This window comes from Pseudophryne corroboree, chromosome 3, assembly GCF_028390025.1.
Source record: "Pseudophryne corroboree isolate aPseCor3 chromosome 3, aPseCor3.hap2, whole genome shotgun sequence".
NCBI classification, from domain to species: domain Eukaryota; kingdom Metazoa; phylum Chordata; class Amphibia; order Anura; family Myobatrachidae; genus Pseudophryne; species Pseudophryne corroboree.
In genome coordinates this window covers 477,558,641-477,586,396 of record NC_086446.1, presented here as the reverse complement: position 1 = coordinate 477,586,396, position 27,756 = coordinate 477,558,641, and the positions used below count along the sequence as shown (strand labels likewise).

The following is a 27,756-nucleotide window of genomic DNA, read 5'->3' as shown; positions in this document are numbered from 1 at the left end:
GACGCAAATCGCGTCATTTTAGCCCCGCCCCCTTCCCGCGGTCCCGCAAATTGCGGCATTTTCCGATATGGGGGCGGGGCTTGGTCATGTCACAGTCCGGCCCCGCCCCCTGAAGACTCCTGAGCGTCTCCTCTTTGGGCTTCTCCCGGAGAGGAGAATCACAATGTAGGCAAGTATGCGTTACATACTGTGGAATGCAGGTTCTGGGAGCCGTGAATAAACTTGCTGCGTGTGGGCTGGAGTCTCACTGCCAGCAGTGCAGGCTGTGTCAGGCTTGTCTCGGGCAGTGTGAAGCTGTACATGAGCGCCGGAGGATGCTGTCCAGCTCCGGCTCCTGTGCTGCCTTCTCCCTCTCTCTGTAATTGTGGCAGGCTGGGGGGTGGATGTGCGTGCGTCTATTACTTCCCTGCAAGGGCAGTGCCGCTTCCTACAGTACAGATCTCCGCAATGGCCGGCTCTGTCCCCGTCAAATCAGGACTCGCGTCACGCATGCGCAGTCTGAATTCTTGATGCGGAAGTTGCGAATGCGGGAGGATGGTTTCATTTTCCGGGGCAGCGGGAGACTCCACAGTGAAACGGGAGTCTCCCGCGGGATGCGGGAGGGCAGGTAACTATGCCACAGGTTCTATTCTTCTTCTATGGGAATCGTGAACACCCATGGTGGGGGAATTAACTACCTCACCAGTATTCTGGCGGTGGTATGATGACTCTGTCGGGATCCCCTCTATCATGAACCTGAATGACTACAGGCCGATAGCACTGACGTCTGTGGTCATGAAAACGTTCGCGCGTCTGGTTTTGAAACACCTGAAAACTGTGACTGGTCCCCTACTGGACCCCCTGCAGTTCGTCTATCGATCGAATCGGTGTGTCCAGGATGCAGTCAACCTGGGCCTGCACTACATTCTACAGCACCTAGACATTACCGGTACCTATGCGAGGGTCCAGTTTGACGATTTCAGCTCGGCCTTCAATACAATCGTCCCCAGCATCCTCCACCCCAAATTACTTCGGATAAGGGTCCCTGAAGCTACCTGTTCCTGGATAGTAGACTTCCTGACAGATAGGACACAGGTGGTGAAAGCGGGGGAATTCACCTCTCAAGCGGTCCATTACTACAAGGGCCCCTCAGGGCTGTGTCCTCTCACCCCTGCTCTTCTCCCTGCATGCAAATGACTGCACCTCCAGAGGCGCATTCAGTAAAGATCATCAAATTCGCTGACAACACCACCGTCATTGGCCTCATCACGGACGGGGCCGAATCTGCCTATAGACGGGAAGAAGACCAGTTGGCCCAGTGGTGCAGCAACAACAACCTTGAGCTCAACCCCCTCAAAACTGTTGAGATGATAGTGGACTTCAGGAAGAAGTCAGCTAGTGCACCTCCGCTAACAATTGCTGACAGTGTGGTATCGCTAGTGGACTCCTTCAAGTTCCTGGGGACCACAATCTCCTGGGACCTTAAATGGGGGTCCAAAGCTGACGCCACTGTCTGGAAAGCGCAGCAGGGGTTGTTCTTCCTCAGACAACTAAGGAAATTCAACATCCCACGGAAGCTTCTGCTCCTCTTCTACTCCGTGATTGTGTCTGTACTGTGCTCCTCGATACTGGTATGGTACGGCTCCGCCAGCGCGAGGGACAGATGCAGGCTCCAAAAGGTGGTCAGAACTGCAGAGAAGATCATCGGGGCCGACCTTCCCTCAGTCCAGAGCTAAAAAGCGGGGCAATAAAGATAGTAAAGGACCAGCTATACCCCAGCCACAGCATGTTTTAACTTGCTTCCTTCAGGCAGACATTACAGGGCCATCCCCATCAGGTCCACCAGAAGCCTCAAATGCTTCTTTCCCCAAGAGGTCCGCCTGCTAAACTCCTGAACATTGACTGACTAGACGTACATGTAACTCACCTGTGTCCAGGGTTGGACTGGCCCACAGGTACCCAGGGGAAACCTCTGGTGGGCTCCACTGTCTGGGGCCCACCTCATCCTCTAGAGATCAGGTTCCAGACTGTGCACTTGAAATATTCATTATACATATGTTACCTTATGTTGCACAGGACTCTAGTATATTTTCTACAGGGCATTGCCATTATTAATCTGGTATATTATCATGCATGCACTAGCAGTATTAACTAAATACATTTATCAAGAGGCCCAGCCCATGCACTCTCTAATGGTTAGTCAAACCAATGTAGTGGCCACACCTCCTCTGGAGACTGACCACACCCATAAACGTGGGCCCCTACCACTGCATTTCCCCGGTGGGCCCTTTATGACCCAGTATGACACCGCCTGTGTCCCTACGGTACACCTATCTGTCTGACTTGACTTACCACACACACACACACACACACACACACACACACACACACACACACACACACACACACTGCTTATCTGTTACCTACTTGGCTGTTGTATAGCAAACCAAGACCAATTCCTAGTATACGCAAGTATACCTGGCCAATAAAGCTGATTCTGGTCCCAGTATTGGTATTAAGACAGCCGGGATCCCAACAAGAGGTATGCTAACCGCAAACCATTTCATGCTAGGTTGTAAAACACATAATTTAGTTTTTTTAAATGTAACCAGTAAAAAAATGTCACTGGCACTGCTAAACTCTACAGGAAATGCATGCAGAGGCCTGAGTAATATGGGGTTGATCACAGCAACTGAGTTGTTCACAGCAGGAACTTTGTTAGCAATTGGGCAAAACCATGTGCACTGCAGGGGAGGCAGATATAACATGTGCAGAGAGAGTTAGATTTGGGTGGGTTATTTTGTTTCTGTGCAAGGTAAATACTGGCTGCTTTATTTTTACACTGCAATTTAAATTTCAGTTTGAACACATCACACCCAAATCCAACTCTCTCTGCACATGTTATAGCTACCTCCCCTGCAGTGCAGATGGTTTTGCCCAACTGCTAACAAAGGGGGTAATTCTGAGTTGATCGCAGCAGGAACTTTGGGGGTCATTCCGAGTTGTTTGCTCGCTAGCAGATTTTAGCAGCATTGCACACGCTAGGCCGCCGCCCTCTGGCAGTGTATCTTAGCTTAGCAGAATTGCGAATGAAAGATTAGCAGAATTGCGAATAGAAAATTCTTAGCAGTTTCTGAGTAGTTCGAGACTTACTCCTACACTGCGATCAGCTCAGCCCGTTTCGTTCCTGGTTTGACGTTACATACAACGCCCTGCGTTCGGTCAGCCACTCCCCCATTTCTCCAGACACTCCTGCGTTTTATCCTGGCACACCTGCGTTTTTCCGCACACTCCCAGAAAATGGTCAGTTTCCGCCCAGAAACACCCACTTCCTGTCAATCACACTCCGATCACTTCAACGATGGAAATTCTTCGTTCGGACGTTAGTAAATCTACTAAGTTTTGTGCTAAAATACTTAGTGCATGCGCACTGCGTACCATGCGCATGCTTGCCTTAATCGCTTCCTTGCGAAAATCAGCAACGAGCGAACAACTAGGAATGACCCCCTTTGTTAGCAGTTTGTCAAAACCAAGGCCCTCATTCCGAGTTGTTCGCTCGCTAACTGCTTTTAGCAGCATTGCACACGCTAAGCCGCCGCCCTCTGGGAGTGTATCTTAGCATAGCAGAATTGCGAACGAAAGATTAGCAGAATTGCGAATAGAAATTTCTTAGCAGTTTCTGAGTAGCTCCAGACTTACTCAGCCATTGCGATCAGTTCAGTCAGTTTCATTCCTGGTTTGACGTCACAAACACACCCAGCATTCGCCCAGACACTCCCCCGTTTCTTCAGACTCTCCCGCGTTTTTCCCAGAAACGCCAGCGTTTTTTCGCACACGCCCAGAAAATGGCCAGTTTCCGCCCAGAAACACCCACTTCCTGTCAATCACAGTACGATCACCATAACGATGAAAAATCCTCGTTATGCCGTGAGTAAAATACCTAACTTTTGAGTAAAATAACTAAGCGCATGCGCTCTGCGAACCTTGCGCATGCGCAGTAAGCGACTAATCGCAAAATAGCGAAAATCGGCAACGAGCGAACAACTCGGAATGACCACCCATGTGCACTGCAGGGGAGGCAGATATAACATGTGCAGAGAGAGTTAGATTCGGGTGTGGTGAGTTCAATCTGCAATCTAAATTGCAGTGTAAAAATAAAGCAGCCAGTATTTACCCTGCACAGAAACAAAATAACCCACCCAAATCTAACTCTCTCTGCACATGTTATATCTGCCTCCCCTGCAGTGCACATGGGCCCTCACTCCGAGTTGTTCGCTCGCAAGCTGCTTTTAGCAGCTTTACACACGCTAAGCCGCCGCCTACTGGGAGTGAATCTTAGCTTCTTAAAATTGCGAACGAAAGATTCGCAATATAGCGAAAAGACATCTCTGTGCAGTTTCTGAGTAGCTCGAGACTTACTCGGCATCTGCGATCAGTTCAGTGCTTGTCGTTCCTGGTTTGACGTCATAAACACACCCAGCGTTCGCCCAGACACTCCTCCGTTTCTCCAGCCACTCCCGCGTTTTTCCCAGAAACGGTAGCGTTTTTTCACACACTCCCATAAAACGGCCAGTTTCCGCCCAGAAACACCCACTTCCTGTCAATCACACTCCGATCACCAGAACGAAGAAAAAACCTCGTAATGCCGTGAGTAAAACTTCAAACTGCATAGCAAATTTACTTGGCGCAGTCGCAGTGCGGACATTGCGCATGCGCATTAGCAACTAATCGCTCCGTTGCGAGAAAAAAATAACGAGCGAACAACTCGGAATGACCCCCATGGTTTTGCCCAACTGCTAAAAAATTTCCTGCTTCGATCAACTTGGAATTACCCCCAAAGTTCTTGCTGCGATCAACTCAGAATTACCCCCATTGTCAATACTGTGTATACAAATTAATGTTACAAAATAAATATATCAGCAAATATTGGGCCTAAGTAAGCTTTTTTTTAAAGTAAAAGTTTTGGGGGGTTTCAGTTGTTGGCAAACCTGATTTTACATCTTTGTCTTTCTGTAATAGCCTATAAGGAAAACAGTACATGTACCATATGTTGCTTCTAGCAAAGCAGAAGTTTCAATGCTTTTTAGAATGTTTTCCCAATTATCTGCACTCACAAACAGAAACAGGATGCAACAATGTAATTATTTATGCAGCAGAGCCAAACAGTCAATGCTGGCAAAGAAGAACAATTCTACAAGTTACAGTGAGAAGGAGCACAAGGAGACATGAGCGACTTATATCTCCTTATTCCCCCCCCCACCCAAAGCAACAGGTCTATTTTGTAATATATACTGACAGATCCCAACAGCTGTGGGACATTGGCCCACCCTGCTACTTCTCCAATCTCAGCCCAGGCTTGCTCTCACTCACACACACACTTGCCAGAGCTCAGAAGACAACGGGACAAATTTCCAAGCAGCCAGCACACGCCAAGATCCCGAAGTTCTGGTCGTCAAAATGATGGAACTTAAAGCCCTTAAGATTCGGGTCACCTTCTGCATTATCTTGGTTGGGGTGTCCCTGATGCTGGCTGCTGTTATGAGTAACCACTGGGCTGTTATGAGTCCTAAAGTGGACGATTTCACCGTGCCCTGCGAAGTGGCACATTTTGGGCTGTGGAAATTGTGCACTAAGAAAATAGTTGTGGAAGGGAATGATGTGATCAGCAAGGTGTGTGGCCCACTCAGTCTTCCTGGAGGTATGTTTTCCTTTATGTATATCTGATCAGGGCGTAATTACTGTGACAGAAGGTACTGTAATAGGTGTGGGTATTAGCTTTGCCTTTCCTTAGCGGTATTCTGTAATTAGAATACACCCACAGACCGCAGGATCCACTTTAAATTTTCTATTCAGACATTCTAGATAAGATATATATATATATATATATATATATATATATATTATGCTATATCTACATTACACACACACACATACACACATACACACATAACTATTCATATAAAATATACAGAAAGGACAGAACCACAGTAAGGGGACTATTTACTAAGCCTTGGATGGATATAAAGTAGCAGCCAATCAGTGTCTAACTGCCATGTAACAGGCTGGGTTTGAAAAATGACAGTTAGGAGCTGATTGGCTGGTACTCAGTCGACTTTATCTCCATCCAAGGCTTATTAAATAGGACCCTAAGGGGTACATTTACTAAGCAGTGATAAGAGCGGAGAAGTGAGCCATCAGAGATATTTCCCCATCAACCAATCAGCAACTCTGTATCATTTTACAGTATGAAAATTATAGATGTTACTTCAGTGCTGATTGGTTGCCATGGGCAACTTCTCCACTGGCTCACTTCTCTGCTCTTATCACTGCTTAGTAAATGTACCCCTAAGTTCCTGTGGCACTACTAAATTGTCAGTTTCATAACAAGCAGTGCTAACTCTCAAGGACGGGAGTCATTATTCTGTGGATTGTTAGCGCTTTGCAATCCCCACATGACAGAAGAGGGTAAACATATTTGCCATACTTAATATACAAAAAAGGCCAGATCCACACCCAAAAAACACCAAATCCACACTGACACAAAAAGCCAGATACACACACACACACACACACACACACACACACACACACACACACACACACACGCAGCAGCAATCGCAGCCTGATGCATTTTGTGGAGTGCGCTCACGCACTGTGCATGTGCACCCAGTGATATGCAAAAGCATCTCACTGGTGCGATCGCCTCTGCCTGACTGACAGTCACAGGGCGGCAAGGGGCGTGCCAATGGCGTTAGAACGCCGTTGGGGGCATGGTCCAGACAACACAGGTGTGTCCGGACCGTTGCTGGGGCGGGCCGCGGTGTCTGCATGACATCACATGCAGACGCTGTGACCCAGAATGTGGCGGATAGCCGCCTACCAGCGCAGCTAGGCTGAGCTGGCAGGGAGCTGTGCCATGCTTTTGCACCTGTGCAGGGGGAGGCGGGCCTGACATGCAGGGCGGACTAGCCCATTGCTCAGCGTCTCCCCCCCACATGCGTCCCCCCGCATGTCAGAGAAGCTGATCGGAGATGTGCTAAATTTAGCACATCTACGATCAGGTCTGAATCACCCCATAAGTTTATACACACACCCAGAAAACACCAGATCCACAAATGCGCACACACAAAATCAGAGCAGCAGTAAATTCACACAAACATACGCAGATTTTGTTAATTGAATATACAGCATAAGCTGGATCCACACTAAATTCAGACAAGCACACATTTTTCTGTGTGGTTAGTAGTGATGAGCGGGTTCGGTTCCTCGGAATCCGAACACCCCCGAACTTCACCCATTTTACACGGGTCTGAGGCAGACTCGGATTCTCCCGTATGGCTCGGTTAACCCGAGCGCGCCCGAACGTCATCATCCCGCTGTCGGATTCTCGCGAGATTCGGATTCTATATAAGGAGCCGCGCGTCGCCGCCATTCTTCACTCATGCATTGGAAATGATAGTGAGAGGACATGGCTGGCATCCTCTCACTTTGTTTCAGGGGGCTGCAGTGCAAATATCTTTATTCTGGGGACCAGCAGTATTATAGGAGGAGTACAGTGCAGAGTTTTGCTGACCAGTGACCACCAGTATTATACGTTGTCTGCCTGAAAAACGCTCCATATCTGTGCTCAGTGTGCTGCATATATCTGTGCTCACACTGCTTTATTGTGGGGACTGGGGAGCAGCTGTATTATATAGGAGGAGTACAGTGCAGAGTTTTGCTGACCAGTGACCACCAGTATACGTTGTCTGCATGAAAAACGCTCCATATCTGTGCTCAGTGTGCTGCATATATCTGTGCTCACACTGCTTTATTGTGGGGACTGGGGACCAGCAGTATTATATAGGAGGAGTACAGTGCAGAGTTTTGCTGACCAGTGACCACCAGTATTATACGTTCTCTGCCTGAAAAACGCTCCATATCTGTGCTCAGTGTGCTGCATATATCTGTGCTCACACTGCTTTATTGTGGGGACTGGGGACCAGCAGTATTATATAGGAGGAGTACAGTGCAGAGTTTTGCTGACCAGTGACCACCAGTATACGTTGTCTGCATGAAAAACGCTCCATATCTGTGCTCAGTGTGCTGCATATATCTGTGCTCACACTGCTTTATTGTGGGGACTGGGGACCAGCAGTATTATATAGGAGGAGTACAGTGCAGAGTTTTGCTGACCAGTGACCACCAGTATTATACGTTCTCTGCCTGAAAAACGCTCCATATCTGTGCTCAGTGTGCTGCATATATCTGTGCTCACACTGCTTTATTGTGGGTACTGGGGACCACCAGTATATTATATAGGAGGAGTACAGTGCAGAGTTTTGCTGACCAGTGACCACCAGTATTATACGTTCTCTGCCTGAAAAACGCTCCATATCTGTGCTGCATTGTAGTATATAGTAGGAGTACAGTGCATAATTTTGCTGACCACCAGTATATAATATATAGGAGTACGGTACAGAAGGCCACTGCTCTACCTACCTCTGTGTCGTCAAGTATACTATCCATCCATACCTGTGGTGCATTTCAGTTTTGCACAGTTTGCTGACCACCAGTATATAATATATAGCAGTATGGTACAGTAGGCCACTGCTCTACCTACCTCTCTGTCGTCAAGTATACTATCCATCCATACCTGTGGTGCATTTCAGTTGTGCGCAGTATATATAGTAGTAGGCCATTGCTATTGATACTGGCATATAATTCCACACATTAAAAAATGGAGAACAAAAATGTGGAGGTTAAAATAGGGAAAGATCAAGATCCACTTCCACCTCGTGCTGAAGCTGCTGCCACTAGTCATGGCCGAGACAATGAAATGCCATCAGCGTCGTCTGCCAAGGCCGATGCCCAATGTCATAGTAGAGAGCATGTAAAATCCAAAAAACAAAAGTTCAGTAAAATGACCCAAAAATCAAAATTAAAAGCGTCTGAGGAGAAGCGTAAACTTGCCAATATGCCATTTACGACACGGAGTGGCAAGGAACGGCTGAGGCCCTGGCCTATGTTCATGGCTAGTGGTTCAGCTTCACATGAGGATGGAAGCACTCATCCTCTCACTAGAAAAATGAAAAGACTTAAGCTGGCAAAAGCACAGCAAAGAACTGTGCATTCTTCTAAATCACAAATCCCCAAGGAGAGTCCAATTGTGTCGGGTGCGATGCCTGACCTTCCCAATACTGGATGGGAAGAGGTGGCGCCTTCCACCATTTGCACGCCCCCTGCAAGTGCTGGAAGGAGCACCCGCAGTCAAGTTCCTGATAGTCAAATTGAAGATGTCACTGTTGAAGTACACCAGGATGAGGATATGGGTGTTGCTGGCGCTGAGGAGGAAATTGACAAGGAGGATTCTGATGGTGAGGTGGTTTGTTTAAGTCAGGCACCTGGGGAGACACCTGTTGTCCGTGGGACGAATATGGCCATTGACATGCCTGGTCAAATTCCAAAAAAAATCACCTCTTCGGTGTTAAATTATTTTAACACAAATGCGGACAACAGGTGTCAAGCCGTGTGTTGCCTTTGTCAAGCTGTAATAAGTAGGGGTAAGGACGTTAACCACCTCGGAACATCCTCCCTTATACGTCACCTGCAGCGCATTCATCATAAGTCGGTGACAAGTTCAAAAACTTTGGATGACAGCGGAAGCAGTCCACTGACCACTAAATCCCTTCCTCTTGTAACCAAGCTCCTGCAAACCACACCACCAACTCCCTTAGTGTCAATTTCCTCCTTACACAGGAGTCCTCTCCTGCCTGGGATTCCTCCGATGCATCCTTGAGTGTAACACCTACTGCTGCTGGCACTGCTGTTGTTGCTGCTGGGAGTCGATCGTCATCCCAGAGGGGAAGTCGGAAGACCACTTGTACTACTTCCAGTAAGCAATTGACTGTCCAACAGTCCTTTGCGAGGAAGATGAAATATCACAGCAGTCATCCTGCTGCAAAGCGGATAGCTCAGGTCTTGTCAGCCTGGGTGGTGAGAAACGTGGTTCCAGTATCCACCGTTAATTCACAGGCAACTAGAGACTTGTTTGAGGTACTGTGTCCCCGGTACCAAATACCATCTAGGTTCCATTTCTCTAGGCAGGCGATACCGAAAATGTACACAGACCTCAGAAAAAGAGTCACCAGTGTCCTAAAAAATGCAGTTGTACCCAATGTCCACTTTACCACGGACATGTGGACAAGTGGAGCAGGGCAGACTCAGGACTATATGACTGTGACAGCCCACTGGGTAGATGTATTGCCTCCCGCAGCAAGAACAGCAGCGGCGGCACCAGTAGCAGCATCTCGCAAACGCCAACTCGTTCCTAGGCAGGCTACGCTTTGTATCACCGCTTTCCATAAGAGGCACACAGCTGACAACCTCTTACGGAAACTGAGGAACATCATCGCAGAATGGCTTACCCCAATTGGACTCTCCTGGGGATTTGTGACATCGGACAACGCCAGCAATATTGTGCGTGCATTACATCTGGGCAAATTCCAGCACGTCCCATGTTTTGCACATACATTGAATTTGGTGGTGCAGAATTATTTAAAAAACGACAGGGGCGTGCAAGAGATGCTGTCGGTGGCCCGAAGAATTGCGGGCCACTTTCGGCATTCAGCCACCACGTGCCGAAGACTGGAGCACCAGCAAACAGTCCTGAACCTGCCCTGCCATCATCTGAAGCAAGAGGTGGTAACGAGGTGGAATTCAACCCTCTATATGCTTCAGAGGATGGAGGAGCAGCAAAAGGCCATTCAAGCCTATACATCTGCCTACGATATAGGCAAAGGAGGGGGAATGCACCTGACTCAAGCGCAGTGGAGAATGATTTCAACGTTGTGCAAGGTTCTGCAACCCTTTGAACTTGCCACACGTGAAGTCAGTTCAGACACTGCCAGCCTGAGTCAGGTCATTCCCCTCATCAGGCTTTTGCAGAAGAAGCTGGAGACATTGAAGGAGGAGCTAAAACAGAGCGATTCCGCTAGGCATGTGGGACTTGTGGATGGAGCCCTTAATTCGCTTAACCAGGATTCACGGGTGGTCAATCTGTTGAAATTAGAGCACTACATTTTGGCCACCGTGCTCGATCCTAGATTTAAAACCAACGTTGGATCTCTCTTTCCGGCAGACACAAGTCTGCAGAGGTTCAAAGACCTGCTGGTGAGAAAATTGTCAAGTCAAGCGGAACGTGACCCGTCAACAGCTCCTCCTTCACATTCTCCCGCAACTGGGGGAGCGAGGAAAAGGCTAAGAATTCCGAGCCCACCCACTGGCGGTGATGCAGGGCAGTCTGGAGCGAGTGCTGACATCTGGTCCGGACTGAAGGACCTGCCAACGATTACTGACATGTCGTCTACTGTCACTGCATATGATTCTCTCACCATTGAAAGAATGGTGGAGGATTATATGAGTGACCGCATCCAAGTAGGCACGTCAGACAGTCCGTACGTATACTGGCAGGAAAAAGAGGCAATTTGGAGGCCCTTGCAGAAACTGGCTTTATTTTACCTAAGTTGCCCACCCTCCAGTGTGTACTCCGAAAGAGTGTTTAGTGCAGCCGCTCACCTTGTCAGCAATCGGCGTACGAGGTTACTTCCAGAAAATGTGGAGAAGATGATGTTCATCAAAATGAATTATAATCAATTCCTCCGTGTAGACATTCACCAGCAATTGCCTCCAGAAAGTACACAGGGACCTGAGATGGTGGATTCCAGTGGGGACGAATTAATAATCTGTGAGGAGGGGGATGTACACTGTGAAAGGGGTAAGGAATCGGACGATGAGGAGGAGGTGGACATCTTACCTCTGTAGAGCCAGTTTGTGCAAGGAGAGATTGATTGCTTCTTTTTTGGTGGGGGCCCAAACCAACCAGTCATTTCAGTCACAGTTGTGTGGCAGACCCTGTCGCTGAAATGATGTTGTTAAAGTGTGCATGTCCTGTTTATACAACATAAGGGTGGGTGGGAGGGCCCAAGGACAATTCCATCGTGCCCCTCTTTTTTTTCTTTCATTTTTCTTTGCATCATGTGCTGTTTGGGGACTATTTTTTTGAAGTGCCATCCTGCCTGACACTGCAGTGCCACTCCTAGATGGGCCAGGTGTTTGTGTCGGCCACTTGGGTCGCTTAGCTTAGTCATCCAGCGACCTTGGTGCAAATTTTAGGTCTAAAAATAATATTGTGAGGTGTTCAGAATAGACTGAAAATGAGTGGAAATTATGGTTATTGAGGTTAATAATACTATGGGATCAAAATGACCCCCAAATTCTATGATTTAAGCTGTTTTTGAGTGTTTTTTGTAAAAAAAACACCCGAATCCAAAACACACCCGAATCCGACAAAAAATTTTCAGGGAGGTTTTGCCAAAACGCGTCCGAATCCAAAACACGGCCGCGGAACCGAATCCAAAACACAAAACCCAAAAAATGTCCGGTGCACATCACTAGTGTTTAGTATGAATCCAGATTTTTCTGTGGATCCGGATTTGCTGTGTATTTGGTATGGATCCGGGAGTATCTGACTTTCACCCACACTCCACAATGACTGTATTACTGTATTCGCCACTTTATTACAATGCCTACAGTAGTTTCCCTGGAGGAGTCATGTTACAGGGGTGGTCTTCAGGTTGCCAGCGGCCGGGCTCCCGACGGCCACCATACCGAAGCCAGAATCCCGACCGCCGGCATACCGACAGCTTTTCTCCCTTAGGGGGTCCACGACCCCCTTGGAGGGAGAATGGATAGCGTGGCCCGCGTAGCGCGCCACCGTGCCCGCAAGGGGCTCATTTGCGCTCGCCCAGCTGTTGGAATGCCGGCGGTCGGGATTCCAGTGCCGGTATGCTGGCCGCCGGGAGCCCGACCGCCGGCATCACATACTACACCCAATGTTACAGATAATGCTCACAGAATAGACCATAAAAAAAAAAAAGTTTGATGTAGTATTATTTATTTTAAATGTACAGTAACCAGTAAAAATACATGCCACTGCCAACTCTACATGAAATGCATTCATAGATCGTGGTGCCTGAGTAATATTGTCAATATTGCGTATATAAATTAATTTTGCCAAAGTCAGAAAAATTGTGTCTTCGTACACTTTCTAAAAATGATCAGTAAAAGTTTTTTACAATGGCTACCATACCTGATTTTAAATGTTTTGCATACCATAATGATATGTCCAGGGGGATATATCACTATGTGTGACATGGGAGCCAAGTCTACTGTAGATGTGAAATAGTTATGTTTCATACACACATTGGGGGAGATTCAAATGTTTGAAAAGTCAGTTGGGAGCCTGTTTTTTCCTATCTAATAGACAGCAAAAAACAGACACCCAACCGACTTTTCAAACATTTGAATCTCCCCCATTGAGTGAGATTTATGAAGTCATGGACAGAGGTAACGTACCAACCAAACCAGCTTCTCTCATTTTACAGGATATGCGAAAAAAAGACAGAAGTTGATTGGTTGCTTCTCCACTTTATCTCTCTCCAAAAGTTGATAAATCTCCCCCATAGTTTGAAGGGAACGTTATACAACATTTTTAATACTTGTGTGGATGAAACAGTTGATGTAAATTGAACCATGAGAAAGCAAAGGTGACATTATCTCAGTCGCACTCAAACTATTTTGGATTTTGGATCTGGGAGACTCAACTTGTAAAGACAAAGAAGTACAATTCCGGCCATCACCTTAAGGGCTTCAGCCACCAGTTAGACAGCCAAGAGCCACCACTACATAAACCTCCTAATGGCTGAGGGGCTGCTCCTCCCTAATGACAGTGAAACCTTCCAAACCAACTTATACTATAAAATAATGACACCGAGACATGTATTTTGGCAGAAAGTTGTTAGCTATTTATTATTATGATCGAATAACTAGAAAAACCTGTAATCTTAGATTAATTTTGATAGTTTAGAAAAAGAGTATGGTGGCCGAAAAAAGAACGGCTGAAATCCAATATCAAAAACCCCAAGCTAATTAAGCTAACCCAATCAGTGAAACAATCAAACTACCATTAAAACAGGTATCCACTCAGACCTCCATGACTACCCACCCTGAAGGGTGATGACGCTGTCCCCTGTAGGGTGGTCCAGCATATATAACAGTCAACGAAGGTGAGTGCACCTAAACAGCATCAAAACTGACTAACACTGCAACTACAAAATCAAACACAGAGAACCTGACTGTCAGATTGTGTTCGGTCTGTGTCCCCGGAGGGGGCGCTAGTGGGTCAGTGGAGGTGGAAGGAAGGAAACGAGGAGGTTGAATAACGTTCCTGCGCATGAGCGCAAAGGTATTTTTATTAGGCAGATGTATAACAGTTATTGCAGCAGAAATAATAATAACAGGTGAAAAAAGTCAATCACTCAGTAATGAATCTGAAAGTCTATGGCAAATGAATAATAAATGAATTTGAGAAATAATATCCAGAATATAAATCAGAAGAGCAGAATGTCTTATGGAATGGTTCTGGCTTGGAAACCAGTGCAGGGTTAAAACGGGAAACTAGGCAGTAGATGATATGGCAAACCTGAGCATAAGCAGGAGACCGACTCACAGTGCAGGTGATGGGCACTGGCAGCAGCAAGCTGTGTCACAGGTGGAGGAAATGAACGCACCTGGAGTTTGTCTTCAACTGCAGGCTGAAGCACACAAGGTGGTGATGAGTGTGAAGCCTTATGCAGGTTGCAGGTATTGCTGAGCCTTGAAGTTCCACGGGAGAATGCAGAGTAACCAGGAGTATAATGTTCTTAGCAGAGAACCAGGAACTCAGGAGAGACAGGAACCGATCCTTTCATGTAGGTCGCAGATAGACACAAAGTCCAGGATGCCTGTGAGCTGTACCTGTAGCCTCCTATATACCCCATGGTACGCAGGGATTGGATGAGTGCAGGAAAGGTGGGTGCGGCCACGCACCGGATTGGCCGCAGCATACTGGCTATTGCAGACTGTCATGGCGGCGCCCACGCCGCGGCCCAGCGGGGACGCGGCGCGCTACATGCCTACTGTCTCAGCAGTACCCCCAGGATCCAGATGATGACCCATGGCAGGGGCATAGGCGACCGGTGACCGCAGGGAGCCAGGACGGAGTCCGCAGCGGCGGACGGATGACAGCCTGGTAAGTCGATTCCTGACAGTACCCCCTCCTTTAGGGGTGGACACCGAACACCCACGTGGTTTGGAGGGATGAGTGCTGTGGAAAACACGGACCAACCTAGGAGCATGGACATCAGATGAATTCACCCAGCTTCTCTCCTCTGGGCCATAACCGCACCAATCGACCAGGTACTGGAGACATCCATACCGGCAACGGGAGTCCAGAATCTTGTTGATCTCAAATTCCACGCCCCGCTGAGTTCGGATCTTGGGACCTGCTGGAAGAGTATTCTGAAAGCGGTTTAGAACTAAAGGTCTGAGGAGAGAAATGTGAAAGGCATTAGGTATACGAAGTGAAGATGGTAATTTCAACTTGTAAGCTACTGGGTTGATGACACTCTCAATAGGGTAAGGACCAATGAAGCGTGGTGCAAACTTCATGGAAGGAACCCTGAGACGAAGGTTGCGGGTTGATAACCAAACTCGATCCCCAGATTTCAAATAGGGAACCGCACGTCTCTTGCGGTCGGCAAAGATCTTATATCGACTGGAGGCTTTTTTGAGGGAAACGTGAATCTTTTTCCAAATGGTTGAAAACTGAGTTAGTGCAGAAGTGGCAGCTGGAACATCCATATGAGGAAGCTCTTGGAATTCAGGTACACGGGGATGTTGCCCATAAACTGCAAAGAATGGTGTCGTATCAGTGGCAGTATGATATCGAAAGTTATGGGCAAACTCGGCCCACGGGAGCAGATTGAACCAGTCATCCTGGGAAGATGACACATATAACCTTAAAAAAGTCTCAAGTTCTTGATTGACTCTCTCTGTCTGCCCATTCGTCTGAGGATGGTATGATGACGAGAATTTCAATTTTACCTGCATGGCAGAACAGAGGGCCCTCCAAAACCTCGCTACAAACTGTACCCCCCGATCAGATATTATTTCAGAGGGTAAACCATGTAAGCGGAAAATCTCCTGTATGAAGATTTGGGCAAGTTTCGGGGCAGAAGGGAGACCCTGGAGGGGAACGAAATGAGCCATCTTGGTGAATCTGTCCACTACAACCCAAATGGTATTATGTCCCTGAGAAGATGGAAGGTCAGTGATAAAATCCATGGACAGATGAGACCAAGGACGACTAGGGACAGACAAGGGTTGTAACTGACCTGCTGGTGACTGACGAGGAGTCTTGTGCTGCACACATTTAGGACAGGATGCCACGAAATCCTGGATGTCCATTTTCATCTTTGGCCACCAATATGATGCGGAAAGGAACTTAAATGTCTTCAGGACACCAGGATGACCAGTGAACTTGGACTGATGGGCCCAAGATAGCAACTTGGGACGGAGCTCTGAGGAAACAAAAGTCTTACCAGGAGGAGGAGCTGGGGAGACTTGAGAGGCAGCGAAAACCACGGAACTCAGGATGGAATGTGGCACAGAGTCAGATGTTCCTTCTTCAGATTCCATGGATCGGGATAATGCATCGGCTTTCACATTCTGTGAACCTGGGCGGAAATGAAGCTTAAAATTAAAACGTGAGAAAAACATAGCCCACCTGGACTGGCGAGGGTTAAGGCACTGGGCTGCTTTTAAATAAAGCAAGTTCTTATGATCCGTGAAGATGTTAAACGGATGTTTGGCCCCTTCTAGGAGATATCTCCATTCCTCGAGAGCCAGCTTGATTGCTAGTAACTCTTGATCTCCCACGGAGTAGTTAGCTTCTGCAGGAAGAAACTTGCGAGAATAAAATCCACACGGGTGGACTTTCCCATCAGATCCCTTCTGGGAGAGAACAGCACCTACCCCAACTGTAGAGGCGTCTACCTCCAACTCGAATGGTCTGTCGACATCTGGCTGTGACAGCACTGGAGCAGACATAAAGGCTAGCTTGATTTTCCGGAAGGCTGCCAAGGCTTCTTCTGACCAGTTGGAATGATCTGCCCCTTTCCGAGTCAGGTTGGTAATAGGAGCGATGAGAGTGGAGAATCCTCGAATAAATTTTCTATAGTAGTTGGCGAAACCCAGGAACCGCTGGATAGCTTTGAGGGAAGTTGGAATGGACCAGTTGGCAATGGCTTCCAATTTCGTCGGGTCCATCTGAAGATCCGATCCGGAGATTATATAACCCAGAAAGGGTATAGAGGGAACTTCAAAGGTGCATTTAGATAGTTTCCCGTAGAGACGATTCTCACGAAGACGTCGGAGAACTTCACAGACTTGTAGGCGATGAGATGGAAGGTCTTGAGAAAAGATAAGAATATCATCTAGGTAGACAACGAGGTATTTATACAGCACATCTCGAAAAATTTCATTCACAAAGTGTTGGAATACCGCTGGAGCATTACTCAACCCAAATGGCATTACCAGGTATTCATAATGGCCATCTCGAGTGTTGAAAGCTGTTTTCCACTCGTCACCACTCCGGATTCTGATGAGATTATAGGCACCGCGGAGATCTAACTTGGTGAAAATGCGGGCCCCCTTAACTCTATCAAAAAGTTCGGTAATGAGTGGTAAAGGATAACTATTTTTGATGGTAATGTCATTGAGACCCCGATAGTCAATGCATGGACGCAGTCCTCCATCCTTCTTTTTGACAAAGAAGAAACCTGCACCAGCGGGTGATGATGACGGACGGATGAATCCTTTCTGGAGATTCTCTCTGATGTAATTACTCATCGCCTCTGTTTCAGGAACAGATAAAGGGTAGGTGCGCCCCCTAGGTGGCTTCTTGCCAGGAAGGAGATCGATGGGACAATCCCATTCCCTATGGGGCGGCAGAATATCAGCAGCCTTTTCACAGAAGACGTCTGCGAAGTCTTGATAAACTGCTGGAAGACTTAGCTGTGACTTTACTTCGGTTGATTTAATGGGACACACTTGGGCTAAGCAGGATTGGTGACAATGTGAACCCCATGAGGTAAGCTGCAACGTTGTCCAGTTGAACTGTGGGTTATGTAGCTGGAGCCAAGGCATGCCCAAGACAATCTCCTGGGTGGCCTGAGGGATGACCAGGAACTTGATCAGTTCTGAATGAAGAAATCCAACTCCCAGAACCACTGGGGTAGTTTGATGTGAAATGTTCCCCTTAGAGATTCTACTACCATCCACAGCAGTAATGTATACAGGACAAGAAAGTTCACAGGTAGACAGACGAAATTTATTTACGGCAGCTTGGGTGATAAAATTTCCTGCAGCACCGCAGTCCACTAATGCTGACGCAGACTGGAGCCCAACGAAGGTTTCTAGCGTCACTGGAAGAATGAGGTCTTGTTGGGAAGGAGCTTGACTGAGAGATCCTAACTTGACTCCTCCCTTACAAGTCAGGATCTGGCGTTTCCCGAACGCATCGTGCAGGAGTTAATTTGATGACCCGCAGCAGCACAGTACAGGCAGAGCCTCTCCCGTATTCTTCTTGCCCGCTCTTCAGGAGATAGGCGGGACCTATTAATCTGCATAGGCTCGTCAGAAGAGGGAGACTGGAACTGTACAGGAGGTATGTACCTTGGTCTGCGAGACTCACTCCGAGCGCGTTCATTATTGCGTTCGCGGATGCGAGAGTCCAGCTTAATACATAGGGAGATCAAATCAGGCAGTTGAACAGGAATGTCACGGGTTGTCAATTCGTCCTTGATCCGATCCGAAAGTCCGTGCCAGAAGGCTGCTACCAGAGCTTGGTTGTTCCACTGGATCTCTGCAGCCAACGTCTGGAACTGGATGACATATTGTCCCATGCTTCGGTTACCTTGACGAAGTTGGATCAGGTCTGCCGAAGCTGATGTTGCTCGACCAGGTTCGTCAAAGATCCGTCTAAAGGTTGACACGAAGTCTGAGTAGTTGTTGATCAGAGGGTCAGCACGTTCCCACAGAGGAGACACCCAACTCAGAGCAGAACCAGAGAGTAAGGAAATGATGTAGGCAACCTTGGACCTTGGTGTGGGAAAGTTATGTGGCAATAACTCAAACTGTATTTCACACTGATTGAGAAAGCCGCGACATAGTTTAGGACTGCCATTATATTTGCTCGGCACGGGCAGGTGCAGGCGTGATACTGGAACTGATGCAGCCGACGTAGAAGAATTTACAGCACTGGCAGGTGCTGGAGTAACTGGAACAGTAGGTGAAAGTACACTGGGCAGGGATTGCTGCAGTGTATCCAATCGGGAAGACATCCCTTGTAGAAAGTGAAGCATCTGCTGCTGCGCAACCTCTTGACCATCCAGACGGGAGACCAGATCTTGCAAGGCCTCTGACCCCACACTCCGTCCACCATCCGAGTCCATCGATCCTGGACTTACTGTCAGATTGTGTTCGGTCTGTGTCCCCGGAGGGGGCGCTAGTGGGTCAGTGGAGGTGGAAGGAAGGAAACGAGGAGGTTGAATAACGTTCCTGCGCATGAGCGCAAAGGTATTTTTATTAGGCAGATGTATAACAGTTATTGCAGCAGAAATAATAATAACAGGTGAAAAAAGTCAATCACTCAGTAATGAATCTGAAAGTCTATGGCAAATGAATAATAAATGAATTTGAGAAATAATATCCAGAATATAAATCAGAAGAGCAGAATGTCTTATGGAATGGTTCTGGCTTGGAAACCAGTGCAGGGTTAAAACGGGAAACTAGGCAGTAGATGATATGGCAAACCTGAGCATAAGCAGGAGACCGACTCACAGTGCAGGTGATGGGCACTGGCAGCAGCAAGCTGTGTCACAGGTGGAGGAAATGAACGCACCTGGAGTTTGTCTTCAACTGCAGGCTGAAGCACACAAGGTGGTGATGAGTGTGAAGCCTTATGCAGGTTGCAGGTATTGCTGAGCCTTGAAGTTCCACGGGAGAATGCAGAGTAACCAGGAGTATAATGTTCTTAGCAGAGAACCAGGAACTCAGGAGAGACAGGAACCGATCCTTTCATGTAGGTCGCAGATAGACACAAAGTCCAGGATGCCTGTGAGCTGTACCTGTAGCCTCCTATATACCCCATGGTACGCAGGGATTGGATGAGTGCAGGAAAGGTGGGTGCGGCCACGCACCGGATTGGCCGCAGCATACTGGCTATTGCAGACTGTCATGGCGGCGCCCACGCCGCGGCCCAGCGGGGACGCGGCGCGCTACATGCCTGCTGTCTCAGCAGTACCCCCAGGATCCAGATGATGACCCATGGCAGGGGCATAGGCGACCGGTGACCGCAGGGAGCCAGGACGGAGTCCGCAGCGGCGGACGGATGACAGCCTGGTAAGTCGATTCCTGACACTGACACTCTTTCCCGCCAAATAGCTAACAAAAACAACTGCTAACAACCCTAAACCAAAACCAATGAGAGCAACTAACTAAAAGAGGGGGGCGGGAGGGTGGGAAGGCAAAATGAAGAGACAATAGTACAACCCAGACACAGCCAGATTTCTCCACTAACACCACCCCTAAACTTTCCTATTGGCCCATAACCTATCATCCCATGTCGCTCCACCCCCAGCCAAGGAGGTTTAACTCTCTCCATTCCAATTATTGCCATTCTGCTCTCCTTAAGGGGGAGCTTTATCAAAGCTTGGGGAGAGATAAAGTGGACATATTGTTATTTTTCAAACACAGCTCGTAAGATGACCGTTAGGAGCTGATTGGCTGGCACTTTATCTCTCTCCACTTTATCTCTCTCCACTTTACCTCTTTCCAAGCTATGATAAATCTCCCCCTTAACTATTATAATTTTCATAGCACATTTATTATTATTATTATTATTATTATTAGTCTAGTTTAAGTCATGGTGTGCCCTAGCAGGTGCTACATTCATTGAGTAATGATTTAAATACAATTTAACAATGGATAATCTCAAAGTCTTGGCAGCCAATGATAACTGACAGCCAAAAGCTGTGAGCCCAAAGAGAACATATGTTTGGTACTTAAGAGATGTGGTTGCATTAGGCAGACTGTTTTTAGGCACATTCCATGTTTGTCCACACATATACCTCATACACAAATCACTATGGTGATCATACATATCACCTGCTAAAATATCAGTGAGTTTCATTTACTCATAAAAATCTTAGCAGCACTGATTACATTCCGTGAGTCAAGATCACAAGTGGGCGTTAGAGTCAGGTTTTTTTTTAATGACTGAGAGTGCTCAAATATCCATGAAAATGCCATGCATAGGCGTGGATAGCAGAAGCAAAAATAATTGGGGTGGTCAAACAACCACAGAGCTGGTTCCTATGCCAGGGAGTCAGCATCTCCACATTCACAGGGAGTAACAGTTCTCTCCATACCCACAGGGAGTAACAGTTCTCTCCATACCCACAGGGAGTAACGGTTCTCTCCATACCCACAGGCAACTAATGCTTATTACGAACACATGGAGTTATCACCATGCAAAGAGAAAACTTTGCGTCATGTATTCAGATTTTGTAGATTGCAAAGGAACAGTGGATCTCATAGGGTTCCGGTATGAATGGTCGACCACTATTGGTCGACATTGGCATGGTCGACATGGACAAATGGTCGACTCGTGAAAATGGTCGACACATGAAAAGTTGATGCATGAAAATCTCGACATGAGTTTTTTTACTTTTTTTGGTGTCGTTTTGTGCGTAAAGTGACGGGGAACCCCAATTAGTGCACCGCATCCCCTCGCATGGCTTGCTTCACTCGCCATGCTTCGGGCAAGGGGCCTCACTGTGCCTGGCACAGATTACCGTTCCCAATCATAGTCCACGTGGATCGTAAAGTATGGAAAAGTTCCCCAAAAGAAAACTTTTTGGAAAAACTCATGTCAACTTTTTCATGTGTCGACCTTTCATGTGTCGACCATTTTCATATGTCAACCATGTGTCCATGTTGACCAATAGTGGTCGACCTAATGACTGTTGACCATAACATGGTCGACCATCCAAACGGATACCATCTCATAGTAACTGTCACAATACCAGCAAAAATAGCTGCCATTTTTAGAGCTTTGTCCTGTACAGAATTCTGGGGTCTCAAGTTATTATGACAGGTTCTCAACCAGGGGTGAGGCAGACGTTCTGCCTGCGATAGCTCTCCATTAAGCCAAATACATACCACTAGGAATATTTTTATACAACTGTACTGCCAATATACTCATTATAAGATACTATTCGCGGCAATAAGTAATCCAGTACCGCCCAGATGTACGGTATCAATGTCCACATGTAGAGACAGGTGTGCTTGGAGTGAAATGACTACAGTAGCGCTTTCTTCACTCCTCTATTGGGACGCCTTTGCATGCATGGTCTACTGACCACGCATGTGTGGCAGCCATTACCAGGGAAGGTTTCCAGAGGAACCCTCTCCTGGTAGTTTTTGCAAAATGTAGCCCATAGGCTACAGCAACTTACGCCATCTTCAGATGGCATTAGCTGCAGGAAGCCACACTCTGGAATGCTTAGTATTCAGGAGTTTGGTAAATCTGACAGTTTTTCATCCTCCATAGAAAGCTATGGGTCTTGCGGCTGCTGTAGAAAATGGACGGACAACAGCAGATATTGGAGATATCTGCTGAGGTCCCTCCATGGTACATTGGGTTATACTTAATATTATACGTCTCGATTTTCATTGGTTCAGTGACTCAAACTCAAATAAAAGACAACCAAATGACATGAATTACAGTTATTGGGGTAATGGCTCAAACTAATGCTGAGAATATGTATTGGCAACTGCACAGTACTACTTATTTTGTTTAATATGCTGGGTGTAATTCTCAGTACCATTGTGCTTTATGTATAGAATTTATCTGCCTAACAATAAATGAGAGAATTAGGAATTACACCTTATTAAATTCCCTCATCACACCACAGTTCTCACACATTCTTACTAGAGATGAGCGCCTGAAATTTTTCGGGTTTTGTGTTTTGGTTTTGGGTTCGGTTCCGCGGCCGTGTTTTGGGTTCGAACGCGTTTTGGCAAAACCTCACCGAATTTTTTTTGTCGGATTCGGGTGTGTTTTGGATTCGGGTGTTTTTTTCAAAAACCACTAAAAAACAGCTTAAATCATAGAATTTGGGGGTCATTTTGATCCCAAAGTATTATTAACCTCAAAAACCATAATTTACACTCATTTTCTGTCTATTCTGAATACCTCACACCTCACAATATTATTTTTAGTCCTAAAATTTGCACCGAGGTCGCTGTGTGAGTAAGATAAGCGACCCTAATGGCCGACACAAACACCGGGCCCATCTAGGAGTGGCACTGCAGTGTCACGCAGGATGTCCCTTCAAAAAAACCCTCCCCAAACAGCACATGACGCAAAGAAAAAAAGAGGCGCAATGAGGTAGCTGTGTGAGTAAGATTAGCGACCCTAGTGGCCGACACAAACACCGGGCCCATCTAGGAGTGGCACTGCAGTGTCACGCAGGATGGCCCTTCCAAAAAACCCTCCCCAAACAGCACATGACGCAAAGAAAAAAAGAGGCGCAATGAGGTAGCTGTGTGAGTAAGATTAGCGACCCTAGTGGCCGACACAAACACCGGGCCCATCTAGGAGTGGCACTGCAGTGTCACGCAGGATGTCCCTTCCAAAAAACCCTCCCCAAACAGCACATGACGCAAAGAAAAAAAGAGGCGCAATGAGGTAGCTGTGTGAGTAAGATTAGCGACCCTAGTGGCCGACACAAACACCGGGCCCATCTAGGAGTGGCACTGCAGTGTCACGCAGGATGTCCCTTCCAAAAAACCCTCCCCAAACAGCACATGACGCAAAGAAAAAAAGAGGCGCAATGAGGTAGCTGTGTGAGTAAGATTAGCGACCCTAGTGGCCGACACAAACACCGGGCCCATCTAGGAGTGGCACTGCAGTGTCACGCAGGATGGCCCTTCCAAAAAACCCTCCCCAAACAGCACATGACGCAAAGAAAAAAAGAGGCGCAATGAGGTAGCTGTGTGAGTAAGATTAGCGACCCTAGTGGCCGACACAAACACCGGGCCCATCTAGGAGTGGCACTGCAGTGTCACGCAGGATGTCCCTTCCAAAAAACCCTCCCCAAACAGCACATGACGCAAAGAAAAAAAGAGGCGCAATGAGGTAGCTGACTGTGTGAGTAAGATTAGCGACCCTAGTGGCCGACACAAACACCGGGCCCATTTAGGAGTGGCACTGCAGTGTCACGCAGGATGTCCCTTCCAAAAAACCCTCCCCAATCAGCACATGATGCAAAGAAAAAGAAAAGAAAAAAGAGGTGCAAGATGGAATTGTCCTTGGGCCCTCCCACCCACCCTTATGTTGTATAAACAAAACAGGACATGCACACCATCATTTCAGTGACATGGTCTGCCACACGACTGTGACTGATATGACGGGTTGGTTTGGACCCCCCCCAAAAAAGAAGCAATTAATCTCTCCTTGCACAAACTGGCTCTACAGAGGCAAGATGTCCACCTCATCATCACCCTCCGATATATCACCGTGTACATCCCCCTCCTCACAGATTATCAATTCGTCCCCACTGGAATCCACCATCTCAGCTCCCTGTGTACTTTGTGGAGGCAATTGCTGCTGGTCAATGTCTCCGCGGAGGAATTGATTATAATTCATTTTAATGAACATCATCTTCTCCACATTTTCTGGATGTAACCTCGTACGCCGATTGCTGACAAGGTGAGCGGCGGCACTAAACACTCTTTCGGAGTACACACTGGAGGGAGGGCAACTTAGGTAGAATAAAGCCAGTTTGTGCAAGGGCCTCCAAATTGCCTCTTTTTCCTGCCAGTATAAGTACGGACTGTGTGACGTGCCTACTTGGATGCGGTCACTCATATAATCCTCCACCATTCTATCAATGTTGAGAGAATCATATGCAGTGACAGTAGACGACATGTCCGTAATCGTTGTCAGGTCCTTCAGTCCGGACCAGATGTCAGCATCAGCAGTCGCTCCAGACTTCCCTGCATCACCGCCAGCGGGTGGGCTCGGAATTCTGAGCCTTTTCCTCGCACCCCCAGTTGCGGGAGAATGTGAAGGAGGAGATGTTGACAGGTCGCGTTCCGCTTGACTTGACAATTTTGTCACCAGCAGGTCTTTCAACCCCAGCAGACTTGTGTCTGCCGGAAAGAGAGATCCAAGGTAGGCTTTAAATCTAGGATCGAGCACGGTGGCCAAAATGTAGTGCTCTGATTTCAACAGATTGACCACCCGTGAATCCTTGTTAAGCGAATTAAGGGCTCCATCCACAAGTCCCACATGCCTAGCGGAATCGCTCCGTGTTAGCTCCTCCTTCAATGTCTCCAGCTTCTTCTGCAAAAGCCTGATGAGGGGAATGACCTGACTCAGGCTGGCAGTGTCTGAACTGACTTCACGTGTGGCAAGTTCAAAGGGCATCAGAACCTTGCACAACGTTGAAATCATTCTCCACTGCGCTTGAGACAGGTGCATTCCACCTACTATATCGTGCTCAATTGTATAGGCTTGAATGGCCTTTTGCTGCTCCTCCAACCTCTGAAGCATATAGAGGGTTGAATTCCACCTCGTTACCACTTCTTGCTTCAGATGATGGCAGGGCAGGTTCAGTAGTTTTTGGTGGTGCTCCAGTCTTCTGTACGTGGTGCCTGTACGCCGAAAGTGTCCCGCAATTCTTCTGGCCACCGACAGCATCTCTTGCACGCCCCTGTCGTTTTTAAAAAAATTCTGCACCACCAAATTCAATGTATGTGCAAAACATGGGACGTGCTGGAATTTGCCCATATTTAATGCACACACAATATTGCTGGCGTTGTCCGATGCCACAAATCCACAGGAGAGTCCAATTGGGGTAAGCCATTCCGCGATGATCTTCCTCAGTTGCCGTAAGAGGTTTTCAGCTGTGTGCGTATTCTGGAAAGCGGTGATACAAAGCGTAGCCTGCCTAGGAAAGAGTTGGCGTTTGCGAGATGCTGCTACTGGTGCCGCCGCTGCTGTTCTTGCGGCGGGAGTCCATACATCTACCCAGTGGGCTGTCACAGTCATATAGTCCTGACCCTGCCCTGCTCCACTTGTCCACATGTCCGTGGTTAAGTGGACATTGGGTACAACTGCATTTTTTAGGACACTGGTGAGTCTTTTTCTGACGTCCGTGTACATTCTCGGTATCGCCTGCCTAGAGAAGTGGAACCTAGATGGTATTTGGTAACGGGGGCACACTGCCTCAATAAATTGTCTAGTTCCCTGTGAACTAACGGCGGATACCGGACGCACGTCTAACACCAACATAGTTGTCAAGGCCTCAGTTATCCGCTTTGCAGCAGGATGACTGCTGTGATATTTCATCTTCCTCGCAAAGGACTGTTGAACAGTCAATTGCTTACTGGAAGTAGTACAAGTGGGCTTACGACTTCCCCTCTGGGATGACCATCGACTCCCAGCAGCAACAACAGCAGCGCCAGCAGCAGTAGGCGTTACACGCAAGGATGCATCGGAGGAATCCCAGGCAGGAGAGGAATCGTCAGAATTGCCAGTGACATGGCCTGCAGGACTATTGGCATTCCTGGGGAAGGAGGAAATTGACACTGAGGGAGTTGGTGGGGTGGTTTGCGTGAGCTTGGTTACAAGAGGAAGGGATTTACTGGTCAGTGGACTGCTTCCGCTGTCACCCAAAGTTTTTGAACTTGTCACTGACTTATTATGAATGCGCTGCAGGTGACGTATAAGGGAGGATGTTCCGAGGTGGTTAACGTCCTTACCCCTACTTATTACAGCTTGACAAAGGGAACACACGGCTTGACACCTGTTGTCCGCATTTCTGTTGAAATACCTCCACACCGAAGAGCTGATTTTTTTGGTATTTTCACCTGGCATGTCAACGGCCATATTCCTCCCACGGACAACAGGTGTCTCCCCGGGTGCCTGACTTAAACAAACCACCTCACCATCAGAATCCTCCTGGTCAATTTCCTCCCCAGCGCCAGCAACACCCATATCCTCCTCATCCTGGTGTACTTCAACAGTGACATCTTCAATCTGACTATCAGGAACTGGACTGCGGGTGCTCCTTCCAGCACTTGCAGGGGGCGTGCAAATGGTGGAAGGCGCATGCTCTTCACGTCCAGTGTTGGGAAGGTCAGGCATCGCAACCGACACAATTGGACTCTCCTTGTGGATTTGGGATTTCGAAGAATGCACAGTTCTTTGCTGTGCTGCTTTTGCCAGCTTGAGTCTTTTCATTTTTCTAGTGAGAGGCTGAGTGCTTCCATCCTCATGTGAAGCTGAACCACTAGCCATGAACATAGGCCAGGGCCTCAGCCGTTCCTTGCCACTCCGTGTCATAAATGGCATATTGGCAAGTTTACGCTTCTCCTCCGACAATTTTATTTTAGGTTTTGGAGTCCTTTTTTTTCTGATATTTGGTGTTTTGGATTTGACATGCTCTGTACTATGACATTGGGCATCGGCCTTGGCAGACGACGTTGCTGGCATTTCATCGTCTCGGCCATGACTAGTGGCAGCAGCTTCAGCACGAGGTGGAAGTGGATCTTGATCTTTCCCTAATTTTGGAACCTCAACATTTTTGTTCTCCATATTTTAATAGGCACAACTATAAGGCACCTCAGGTAAACAATGGAGATGGATACTAGTATACAATTATGGACTGCCTGCCGAGTGCAGACACAGAGGTAGCCACAGCCGTGAACTACCGTACTGTACTGTGTCTGCTGCTAATATAGACTGGTTGATAAAGAGATGTCTATGTAACTATGTATGTATAA

General features: G+C 47.5%; 1 protein-coding gene across 1 annotated transcript in view; it reads left to right on the top strand.

The window, feature by feature from the left end:
• Nucleotides 1–5,331: 5,331 nt before the first annotated feature.
• Nucleotides 5,332–27,756, top strand: part of CACNG1 (calcium voltage-gated channel auxiliary subunit gamma 1) — a 135,727-nt gene continuing 113,302 nt past the window's right edge. Inside the window, exon 1 of the mRNA XM_063960830.1 lies at nt 5,332–5,677. Coding sequence (XP_063816900.1) covers nt 5,437–5,677 — 241 coding nt within the window. The 5' untranslated portion in view covers nt 5,332–5,436. The remainder of the gene's footprint in view (nt 5,678–27,756) is intronic.